Below are 12,866 nucleotides of genomic sequence, written 5' to 3' on the forward strand. Positions count from 1 at the left end.
CTCATCCATTCTTGACAGCTTAAGAGCTCTTCAGAACTTTTTAAAATGCAGGTCTGATCCCCTGGGTTCCAGCTTTAAATCATTCAATAGCTTCTCATGGTGCTTTGGATAAAAACCCGACTCCTTAACTTGAATTTCAAAACCCTGCATTATGTGACCCCTGCTGCCTCCTCCATCCTCATTTATAAGCACTTGCTGCTATGCTCACCTGTTGGGGTCCCTTCAAAGTGCCACGCTTGCTCCCTCCTCCATGTCCAGCCATGAAGCAGGTGGTCCTCTTGCCTTGGAGCGCTTACCTTACTTACCTGGCCAACTGCTACTAATACTTAGGATCTGACTTCACTACCTGCTACTCTCTCTGTATAGGGTGTAGGCTAGTCTTGACCCCATAGGTGATTGGGGGTCAAGAGCAACCCCCAGTGCTCCCCTTCTCAGAAAACTTGGTTGTGATTTCGGGTTGAGTTGTGTAGTTTTCCTTCAGATTAGAAGGCTGGTGTTATAGGGGAAGGTGGGGGTAAAGAGTACACAGATTTCAGCTCCACCCTGTATTCACTGGTCACGTTATCATCTTTATGCTGCTTGCCTCACAGAGTGACCCTGAGAGTTCAGTGAGATAACACTGTTTGTGTGCACACACGTGCAAATAGACAATAGGTGCGTGCATGCTCAGCTGCTCAGTGGTGTCCAGCTCTTTGCGACCCCATGGGCTATAGCCAGGTGGGCTCCTCCATCCATGAGATTTCCCAGGCAAGAATACTGGAGTGGGTTGCTGTGCCCTCCCAGGGGATCTTCCTGACCCAGAGATGGAATCCGGATCTCCTACATCGGCAGGTGGATTCTTGACCACTGAGCCACCTGGGAAGCCCTGCATATACGTATATGTGTATATATATAAAAGGTTTGAGTGTATTAACTAGTCCATGGAAAATAAGTCTTCAATAAGCTGAGATGCATGCATAGTGAGTATTTAGTAGATTCAGACTTTTTGTTGTTGTTTTGTTTTGCTGTTTTAAGCTGACTATTCCTAAATCAGTTTTACTGGGCATGCATTTTATCTTTTTTTTCTTCTTTTTTTTAATGTTCCACTGGCTAAGATTAGAGTCCCAAAAGTAAAAAATGTGAGTACTGTGTTTGCTTTCCCATTTGCTCATTTTTTCCCCAGTCTGCGTAGGGGTGATGTAAAGATGTAAAGTGATGTAGAATGTGGGCAAAGATGATATTCCAGAGCCTGTTTGCCAGTCAACCCTAGGGGATCTCCTGCCTTATTAACTGTACATTCTGCCTCTGCCCACAGTTCTTGAGTCCTTGCCTGTTTCAGACCCCTTCCTGTTAGAGTCACTGGTTGGGCAGGGCTGTGCCAGGAGGCCTAGGCAGCAGGCCCATTCAACAAAGACAGGACCAGAGAAGGCACGCAAACCAAAGCATTCTCAGGGCTTCCTACTTCAATCTGTTAAAAAAAAAAAATGTGTGTGGTTGCGTGTGTTTTCGATGGAGTCACCAAATAAATTTCAAAGGCAAAACAGAAATTAGTACTGCATGAGCTCTGTGACATTTGTTAAAGGTCTTTGGAGAAGATGACAAAACAGGGAACTTCCCACATCCATGGGCCCTGAGGTTTGGTGCAAACATTGTGTGTGAAAAATCAATAAACATGTACCTCGCCACTGAATTTTCTGAGGGTGGACTTATTACCCTTGTTCCCAGAGAGTCACCAGGCTTCGGAAGAGGTCTTGTCATTTTGATTTTCGTATGAGTCACTGGGTCTCTTGCCCCCAGAGGCACTTGGTTGTGATTCAGTGTGGAACACGCTGAAAGGACTCGGCTTCCGGGAGTCCGTGGTGTGGTGGGGGTTGTGGTGGTTCCGCGTTGGCATGAGGCTTAATCGACACCTTTGATGTAGCCTAAGACAGAACCCGCACCTCCCACTGCTGCCTGGAAGACGTCAGCCTTACGCAGGAAAGGCATCTGCTGATGAATCCTGCATCTCATTCAGCCTGCTCTGGGAGCAGCCTTAGCCATCCTTAACTAATCCAGCCGCTTCCCTCCTCCTCCCTCCGCGGTGCTGGGTTTAGTGCTGAGAAGGGATTTCGCCTCTTGCTCTTGTCAGGTTAGGCACTGAGACTGTGTCCATGTTAGAACTCATAGAAGGTAAGTTAAATGCATGATCACTCTCTCCCTCATGGAAAAATGTTTATGTTGCACCCTGGAGAATGTGTGTGTCTCACTGCTAATCCTACTTCCTTGGCTGTGGATGTAAAACATCTAACAAAAGAAAAGTTGACATTTTTACAGGCAGAATAGTGGCGACTCGATACATCTTTGTAGACTCATGTCTTTAAGTGTTTTATCAGTTCTTAGAGGGAGTGCTACAGAGAGAAAAGGATGACTTACTTGAGTTCTGTGACTTTGATTCAGTCTAGGGATAATGTGTAGCAGTCTTGAGAGACAGGTTGATTCTGGTGATTTAAACCTGTTTAAAAGAAAAAAAAAAAAACAGTTTTATCTTCAACAGCAGGACAAACTAACTGTGAGGAGTTTCTGAGTCTTTGTGCCAATTACTTCGTCCTGCTGGAGGCAGGTCCTTCCGAGTTAGGCTGAGGGATGTACAGGGCACAAGTGGATGCAGGAACTTAACTAGACTTGAGTGCTTAACTCTTAAAAAGACAGCAATCTGCTTTCACAAGTCACTGGGAATATCGCTTATGAGCTGTGCTAATGCTTACTCCCACTGGCTTGTACTAGGAAGCTAAACTAAAGAATTAAGCTTGAATTCCATTGAAAAATGTCTCAGAACCACATGCTTAAGATCTCTGTGGGCACAGTTAAAAGCATCATTAATAAATCATCAGAAAAGCTGTGCAAAGTACATTTTTTTTCCTATGTAACCTGCTGCTATATTTAACACAGGACTCACAAAACAAGTGAATTTCTGAAGGTTTCTCCCTGAAGCTAGTGTTCAGGACTGTAAATAAAAAGGTGTCTGGAATTTTAGCAAATGTCCCTCTTTAATTGTTTGTTGCTCTGTGAAGCTGAGTTGTCAGGAGAATTCTTTAATAAGTCTTTTTTTTTTTTCTTTCTGTGATTCTTGTGCTTCCAGTTAATGGAACCCCGGGTAGTCAGCTCTCTACTCCGCGCTCGGGCAAGTCTCCTAGCCCATCACCCACCAGCCCCGGAAGCCTGCGGAAGCAGAGGGTAAGAGAATAAGCGAACTCCTTGTTTAAGACTGTCCACGTCTTGGTGCAGATGGCATGGTGCCAGCAAACAGCCCTCTCAAGTTAGGGCTGCTTGTCACTAAGGAAGAACCAGGTGAGGGCAGGAGGTGACCGACAGTGGGTCACTGGTTTTGGCTCTGGTTTCTCTTAGCTAGGACTTGGGACCTTAAGTTTCCTGGTAAAACTTGTCCTGATCTTCATTCCAAGAAGAATAGAAAGTTGCTGCTTCACTTTTAAACACCTTTCTCTTTTTGTCTAGAATGCACAAAGATTTTAATGGCACTGGTTTGTAAACTTCCTGGGCTATCAGGATTTTCACTGGAGGCCTCATCGCTGGTCACCAGCCTTCCTTAAGAAGGGAAAGTGCCTGGTTTGGAGAGGTGGGCGGGCCCTGGAGGGACTTGCTTTATGGCAGAGGATGGTGATCCAGAGCCGCTGAGGGTCTATGCTGTATGTGTGATGGGTACGTGTGACCTGTGTTTTTGTGAATGAAACCCACACCGAGCACCTTATCTTTCATCATGACCTGCACATTTGTTGTAGCTTCTTGGGTCATAATGGAGATGTTGATTGAGTTTGGAGATCAGAGTCAAAGGCTACCAGAAATGGTGTTAGTTTCTCCATTGCTGAGGGAGAAGCTGGGGGTTAGCTCTTCTTTCTGGATGGGAGAGCTGCTGTTTGGATCCTCTCACAACCTGATTTATCCTTTCCAGTAGGATCGAGGCAAGAATAAAAGTAGTGGGATGGGGAGGAGGCAGATGGTACAGTGGAGGCAACAGGGGACCTCTCAGTGTCCTGATTTCACAGGAAAGGTGGGGAGGGATGTGTGCTCATAGAAACTCTGAGGATGCTGTTCCCTGAATATTTTAATAGGTGAGGCTCCTTGACAACTTTTGAACTCAAACCTGGATTCTTGAATTTGATCTCTTGTCATGTGTGCTTTAAAATGAGACTTCTATGTTCCATACATTTACACTGCCTCCAAAAGGGAAGCACCCCTTTGCAAGCCTCCTGCCAAGGTTGTGTTCACACACCCTCTAAAGTGGCGGGCAGGGGACTTGAGTCAACCCCTAATCCATTTGGAGCCTGGCCCGCCAACACAGCAGGTTGTATCATCCTGCTCCACTGAACCTCCGAATATCAGGTCCAGCTTGTTTAGATGATCCAGTGAGGCCTGGAGCTGGGCACCAGTTCCTCTACTAAATGACTGTGTTATCATAGGTAAGTCTGTGGTCCTCTCCAGGCCCCAGTCAAAAAACAAAAGACTCTTTCCAGATAGAAAACACTATCATTCTACTCCAATTCCATCTGAGTGCTATACCTATGCTTTCTTCCTGGTCACAATGTAATTTGGCATTTTAAAGTATAGAAATCATTAGTGACCTACTAGAAGAAGAAAGGTCCAGATTCATTTAATCTCTCAGATGTCTGTGGTTGAGTGGAGGAAGGGGTAATGAGTGGTTCTTTTCTCATAAATGTTACCCAGCGAGGCCCCCATCTATAGGGGCAAGCCTTTAGAAATAGGACAGGGACTTACTTCCCTGGGGTCCAGTGGTTAAGACTCTATGCACCCAATGCAGGGAGCATGGGTTCGATGCCTGGCTGGGGAACTAAGATCCTGTATGCCCCACAGCAAGGCCAAAAATAAAATAAAAGTAAACTTCTAATTTAGAAAACAATAGGTCAGCTGGGGCCCTCTTGCATAGCACCGTCTCTCATTTGAAGTGCATACCCTGGAGAGTATACCTGGCGTTGAAATCTCTCGTCATCTTCTGGATTAATTACATTAGATTCAGGATTCAGCTCATGCTTAGTTGTCGAGGTTAGTGTGTTCGATTAGAGCATTTGAGACTCCCTGCCAGCAACCTGAGCATCTCTCCTGCTGGCTATATGGAGGAGACTTCCATCTTAGGGACATAAAACGCTTGGCACAGCTGTCCATTTGTTGGCAAATGAGGTTAGAATGTGCTGCTTCTTCCCTCTGTATTCCCTACTTCGCTATGACTGTGTCCAACTGAGGCAGAAAATTTCCATCCAACTCCTAGCAGCTGTGTGGCCAGTGGCTTATGTAATTAACACTGCCAGCGCTTGGGAAGTAATTATAAGGGATGGTCCTCTCAGAGAGTCTTAATTTTTTGTCATTTAAGCTACCAGTGCCAGCCCCATACTTGAGAGGGAAAAAATAGTCCCGTCTGGTTTAAGGAGACAAAGGTTTATCATCCTCTGAAAACAGTTATTAAGCACATGTTGTGAGCAGAGCATGAGATAGTTTAGAGATGGTTCAGTTTCCAGGCTTTTGAATTTAGGCCATAAATGAACATCCTCCATCCATGTACCATGTCAACGAGTAGAAACATTCCCAGCTGCTTTAGTGAGAGGAGCTTTCATCTTGGTGGGGTGGCAACTACATCAAATAATCCCTCCCAGTTAAAATGAGCCTAGAATATCCCTAAAAACTGATCCTGTTTCAAATTTGGTTAATATTCTCAAATGGTTGGCTGTACTCCTATGCAGGAAATACTGAAATAAGTGAAAGATGGCAAGTGCTAAAAGAAGACACTTCAAAGAATAAATATAACTCTTTTTATTGCAAATTGGAAAACAGTAGCTACTTTTATTTTTCCTTCTGTGTTGCCTAGCAACATGGCCAGGAAAATGAGTTGGCCGCTTCTCTCCCCAACACACACACACTCACACACACACACTCACACACACACTCACACACTTACACTCACACGCACTCACACTTCCTACCTCATTTTGAAACACAGGAATGTAAGTTGCTTTTTTTTTAAGGATTATTGAGACATTTGACTGCTTTTTCACAAATAAGAAAACCTATATTTTTGTTTATATCATTTATGATGGTTTAATCAGCTTTTTTTCCTTCATTTAAAATTATATTTTGTTACCTCCTTCCGTACTTTAGAATAGTCCTATACAATAGGAATCTGCACGCCAGATACTTTTCTTCATGAAAACCCCAATGGCAGTGTACCAAGTAACTGTCCTATTTTTCCTAAACACTGTCATTTAAATTGCTGTCTAGAAGCGTTTGGTCACAGAAGCAAATCCTGGAGGATCTCTTCTATCCATGAACTTTCTGGGGTCTCATTCCTTAATATATCAGGAAGAAACGTGTTACATTGTGTGGGTCGAATGAAGCTCCCCATTATACTCCCACATGGCTGACTTTTGTAGATTATCTGATCAGTCAGATGATGTGAGGAGTGGGTGGTTCAAATTAGAAAGGAAGCCAGGATTCTAGACACTCTCTGCAGATCTGAGCTGGTTGCCTGGCGACCAGCAGAAGGATCTTGTAGCAGGAGGAGGCAGAGGGAAGAAGAGGGGAGGTGATGGGTGAGCCTTTAGGTAACCAGGGAGAACTTTGGTAAGGGAGCGAGGAGGTCAGGTTCGCATTCTTTCTGTCTTCCAAACATATTGTTTTGAAAACTCAGTGTTTATTGGGTGTATGTGGTACACAAATGCAACCCTTGTGTTGCTGCTGTGGGACCGGAATTTGCTGAATGCCCTCTGGGGCGCCTAATAAATAATTGTGTGAGGTAAGCGTGTTCCTCTTCTTCCCAGAATGGGATGGAAGTGTTTGAGGAAGAATTGCCTTGACAAATAGTAGCAGGTTGGCACTGACAGACCTCAGGGGCTGTAGAACTCGACACAAAGGAAGGCGAAAGCTCACAAGCAGCTCAAGCCAAGAAGGCAAAATAGCATCCTTTTCATCTGTCTAGACGGCTTCTCAGTTATGATCTTTCCTCTTGTCCAAACGTGGTGACTTTAGAAGGTCTAACGACATTAGAAACCAAGGATGCCCATTTGGTGTTGCTCCACTCCTAAGAGAACCACAGGGCACCTAAGAAACCCAAGTAAACAAGTCTGTACCGCCCTTCGTCTTACAGGACCTGTATCGCCCCCTCTCTTCGGATGATTTGGATTCAGTAGGAGACTCAGTGTAAAAGAGACCGTGGAGCAGTGTGTATGGTTTGTGGTTGGGTGAAGGTTTCACGTTTCCTAAGCAAAAGTCTAACAGCAAAATACACAAAAGAGTTTTGCATACCTTGAAGTGATAAACCCCAAATCATATAAAAGGAAATATCCAGGTATTTCATATTAATCCTTGAAGGGGATTATTTTTTTCCTATAGAGGAGATTTGATTAATTTGATTGAGGAGATTGAACACAAAAGGTCTCAACTGGTGAGGTTTTTGTGCCAGACCTGGCACTAGATGAATTTCATATATGGGCCCGACCTTAGTGTCAGAACACACTAATGATGTAGCAAGACAGAGTCATAATCTCTGTAGATGGGGTTTTCTTTTTAATCAGAAGTATACATGTAGATACAATTTTTCTGTACCTTTCTGTGCAGATTTTCTAGCCAAGCAGGTTAAAATGGCACTAAGCAGACATTTTCTCCTGAAGTTACATAGTCTTCTTAAAATTTGGATTGCTGATTTTTAAAGTACTTTTATTGCAAATTAATAAACGTATTCGATTAGAGTTCTTTTTCATCCTAGACAATATTCAGAGCTACTTATACTCCTCATATGTGAATTAACATATGAGGAAAAACAGTCATGTGAAATATACAACTCATGAAGACTTACATTAAACACTAGGAACTTAATTTTTGTTGTTAAAAGTAAATTTTACTCTTTATACTTATCTTTCATTGAAGACAGCATAAGCATAGATTAAACATGAAGAACTTGTTTAATGGCATTGCTATAAATTATATAATTCCTCCTTACAATCATGTATGCAATTTTTCACACGTATAAAGGCTGAAGTTAGGAAACTTTTTTTTTTAAACATACAGACCTAAAAAAAAATGTGTTTGGACTTCTTCCAAAAAACCAATTTGAAAAGCAAAAATTCGTTTAAACAGTACTGTATAAATCAGGTCCCATATAGCCAGATCTCTATTCTGATACATTCTGGATCTTACTGGTGTTTTGGAAATTTTCATATGCAAAACTCCTTTGTGTTAAACTAAGTCTGTGATTATAACCCATTGTTAAGCATTAACCTACTAATTCTGCTTTCCTAGTCCTCTACTTAAAAATTATAGTCAGCTTTGCTTAAACATAAAACAATTATTTTTAAAGCTGAATGTTAAGAATGAATTTAATGTGTATGGTCTGTTGTATTTAAGCCATGCCCTAGTGATCATTTAGTTTTACTAGTTCAGACACTAACGATTTAAGACTTGTGTAGCACGGTTTTGCTATTTCACAGGCTTGACATATCTCAGTAGGTGGTAAATTCACAATGAATGATGCCATTTGGAGGTTTGTACTTGTTTTTTTCCCCAAAATTTTACTTGAAAATTGAATTTAAAAACAAAATGTTTGATTCAAGATGGAGAGAAATTCAGTTGTCATATAATGCTTTAAATGTTATCAATTTATCTTCTTGATAAATTGCTCAACTATCACATTTTACCATCTGGTTTATAGTTACATATGCTACTATCTGACTTTCCAAGTGAATAATACATTCCAACCATAAGAAAGATAATATTTTTAAAAAAGTCCAGGTAACCTAACAGCATTTGAAAATTTAGCCTTGTAATAATTAGTGCCTTATTATCCTGTCTGTTGGAGAGAAAGACACTTCTCTGGCAGGTTATTTGAGAACCACAAGCTGAACCATTCCATCTTGAAAGAGCAGTTCATAATAATACCTGTTCCAGACTTCAGGTTTTAAAACTGTTTCCAATAGAAATTGTGAACAGAGACTCCTGCTGAGATCAAAAGACTGCTTTGTTTTAGCTGAAACAGTAAACATCTGTGAGGTTGCCTGGGCTGGTGTCTGTTCTAGTTATGTCTTCGTAAAATGCATTACTTAATACAGTTGAGTCCATAAAAGATTAGTATGTATTTGACTGAACTGTCAAAAATGCGAAGAAAGCAGTGGAACAGTTACCTTAAATCTGGTGGGGGTCAGATAGTCCAGAACAAAAATAAATTCTAGTAATTTTAACTTCCCTGAACTGTCAATCTTTTGGACAGCTACTGCTTAGAAAGGTCCAATAAACGCTATTTGTTCTGGATAAGTGGCAGATATCGCCAACTGATATGAAGCCCAGAGCTTTGTTTAGACACGGCAAAAAGGAACTGGACTTGTGCTAATTGCCGATAGATATCATGGCCAACTTTCCATTCAAGCGGTTCTGAGGGAAATGCTATTCCACAGCATTTAATCTTTTGAACATATGACTTTTATTAAAGGACTGTTCAGAGGCAATATATATCATTTACTTTTTGAAACTAAAATCCTCAGAGATTGAAACAGCACACCATTTATAGACTTTGCGATCTCTTTCTATGCAGCACATAATTCCATTATACTAAAGCAGAAATATATATATAAAAAAATCCTTAGCATCAAGCTAGAAGTTTTTGTTTCTTTGGTGGAACTGAATTGATGATTTATAGGCACTTAAGATTTCCTTACTTACAGAATTCTTTTTAGAATATTAGACACTGAATTTTTAAATTGTTCTCCTGGGCAGAAGAGACCTCCAGGAAAAGCAATGCATTTTTGTCCTTATGGTAAACCTGAAATGTTCTGTGAGGACACTGCACTCTAGGTAACCGCTTGATACTTTTTTTCACTTGCACTTATTTTTTTTCCTTTAGTCATCACAGAGAACAATGTAATAAATACACTCCTGCTTTTAGCATTTTAGAAAGGCAAATCCTAATCATTTATTAAGTATAAACTTCATTGTGAACTCAAAAGACTGGTTCTGAAAGCCACATGGTTTGTTTCTTCTTTGTCTTGCTTTATTAATTAGGTGGGGGTAGGATGGGGCAGAAATTCCCGTGTTTTCATACTGTCATAGACTTTTAAGAAGTATCAGGTCCACCCATTTACACACACCCCTGTGTTCTTAAATTGGCTCATCTAAATGTTTTTAAAAATCAAGTATCTTCTAAAAATATTTTGAACCAGCATTCAATTGCCATATGGGTTCCCTGTGTTAACCAGCAGAGGTTTTGGTTACATCCAATGTAAATCTATACATTATTTTTTTTTTCATTTAAAAGCAATGAAATCTAAAAACCACATTTCTTAAAACAAATAAATTAATATATAGAATAATATCCTTGAAAAATAATTCCATACATTTTAGCTATTGAACTAAATTTTTCATATGTGACATATATCTACCCAGGTGTGTAGGCATTCATATAAATTTGCAAGGGTCCGTGTGTATATGGGTGTGCTTATGTAAGTATTGTGTATATTTATAGACCATGAATAGTAAAGTATGGTATTTGTGACACAGCCTTGTAAGTTACTGGCTCTTGTGGAATTGTATGTAAAACCTTTGTGTCATAAGTCATTACACATGACATATTAATTGGGGCATGTTTAAGTTCAAAGGTAGTTTGCTAAACTAGTATGGCAGAATGGTTCCAAATAATAGAGCAGATGTACTGATTTAAACAATTTGGAAACCAGATAAACAAAAAAAAATTTCAAATTCAGACAAATTCAATGTTTTATTAACTATTAAATATAAGCATTCATTAATGCTTATATTGTTATGACTTGATAGTCAACTATTAAAGTGATTATATACTACCACTAATGTTTCTCTATTGTGTATGATATGTGGCAATTGTCAATCAATATTCATTTAAAAAGCTGATTTATAGGGTTGTAAGTAACTGGGTATTGTACTGAAACATGAATAGAAGAAAATCCAAACTATATTTGATTTGAACTAAGTTTCATAACAAAGCCAGATAACCTATAAGGCAGTTCTGTGTGTTCTTTCAAACATGATTCAAAACTGTTGATGTATTTTCAGTAGTAACCTTACTATACTTGCCATGTGTGTATATATCTACATAAATATATACACACTTGAAATTGTTAACTGAGTGAATATAATATATATGCATACATTGTCTATTTATGCATATTTGCATTAGCCTGATTAGCATCTCTAATTGTGCATGTCAGTAACAACAGTATCCCCCAGAAGTGTAGTGTGAAAATTAGAGATATATTGAATTCAATATACCAGTTGCCTGATGCAGTTTGTTATACTGTCAGCTGAAAAATACTTGTAATTTTGTACCTGTAACGCATGTGGAAAAGATAGGAAATCTGAGGCCCTAGCTATAATTTTTCAGGGCGCATGATATATAGTGTCTTTAAAATGTGGTTCGTTTTAGTAAAGATGATGGATAAATTCCAAGATAGTATAAATGATGCATGTAATACATGGGTGTTTATATTATATATGGCCACAAAATGGTTTTGAAGCTAGGGTAGAAGGTATCTGAAAGGTCACAGACAAAGAACTATGAAATTTAATTTTCTTGTGATTTTTCTTTGAGCTTATATTCATCAACAAGCAAGGAATTGAGTTTATTCTCAGGACATTTAACTTCAAAGTACATTACGAATGTTGCAAATTTGGATAAAATTTTTATAAAGAGGTTGATATATGTCCTGCTTACAGTTTGAGTTGCCTGGATGTGTATTCTCTTAAAAAAGAACATTTGGTGTTAAAATGTTTTAAACAGCAACAGGTTTTAAAAATTCATCAGTTGAGGCCATCAGCAGGGTTTTATAGAGTGAAATGATGAAATGTTTCATTGAACCCAATTTTGAACGTTCCATCACTTTGTGCTGTGGTTTCGTTGTAAAATGTTGTACTTTGTGTTTGACACTGGACCATGTTATTTCTCTCAAAGTTAATGTTGTTACACTTACCCCTTAGAATAACTATATAATAAACAGGAAAAACTGCCTACGTTGTTCAGTGACTTTCTTTCAGAAAACTTGGTAAGTAGACACTGAAAATGAAATGACTGTGTGGAGTAAGGTTTGCCTTCATTATCATATTTATGGTGTTTTGTGACGTGATTGGCGTCAGTAGGTGAGACTTAAGATGCTGCAGAATGACATTACATGACATCCAAAGTATCAAACGCTGGCAGTAACAGTGAGATAAGACTGTCTGGTGAAGAGCTCTGTTTTACTCGGTTATAGTAAAATCATTAACACACTTTCCTCCCAGGTTTGCCTTAAGAATGAATATATCAAACAAATTGGCAACTGTTGTTTTTGAAAAAAAGAAATTGTAAATATACTTTCTCCTAGGCGTGAAGGCATTTTTCCCAAAGTTGCCGGGGGAAAAATTTGCGTGTGTATATAGGTACATGTGTGTGTGAAAGTTATTTCAAAAGCACCAAATGATATTATATATTTATTATAAATAAATATATAATGTTTTATTATATATTTATATAAAAGTTAAGTAACTATAATAAATATAAAATACTTGATTACCCAACTTTAATATAGAACTAAAACCCATAATCTATTTCATTCATAATATGGTATTCTACTGGCCTAGTTGGAAAAAATAATTTACATTAAAATTATTATAGAGGTCTGAAATTCTATATGAATTTTAAATCTAACACTTTTACCAGGTTCATTTTAACTTTGAAATTATAATTTGCTTTAACTGTTTCTCTTTATTATTTCCATGGACACCAGATATAGTCAATGCTGAAAGCAGTAATTGGTACAACTGGAAGGAATGTTTGAAAGTGAAAGTTAAGTCACTCAGTCATGTCCAGCTCTTTGTGACCCCATAGACTGTAG

The 12,866-nt window shown here is 39.2% G+C and overlaps 1 protein-coding gene across 3 annotated transcripts in view; it reads left to right on the top strand.

Annotated features, from left to right (window-relative positions):
- Positions 1 to 12,866, top strand: part of DCLK1 (doublecortin like kinase 1) — a 335,163-nt gene that overhangs the window by 250,694 nt on the left and 71,603 nt on the right. The window contains exons 6-7 of one of the 3 annotated variants that reach the window (XM_061133012.1): positions 3,098 to 3,192; positions 7,127 to 12,003. In XM_061133012.1, the coding sequence (XP_060988995.1) occupies positions 3,098 to 3,192; positions 7,127 to 7,183 (152 nt within the window). In that variant the 3' untranslated portion in view covers positions 7,184 to 12,003. Of the gene's footprint in view, positions 1 to 2,052; positions 2,149 to 3,097; positions 3,193 to 7,126; positions 12,004 to 12,866 lie in introns of those variants that run through there. The other 2 variants (XM_061133011.1, XM_061133010.1) reach the window with 2 other exon arrangements.

This window comes from Dama dama, chromosome 30 (assembly GCF_033118175.1).
Source record: "Dama dama isolate Ldn47 chromosome 30, ASM3311817v1, whole genome shotgun sequence".
Classification (NCBI taxonomy): Eukaryota; Metazoa; Chordata; class Mammalia; order Artiodactyla; family Cervidae; genus Dama; species Dama dama.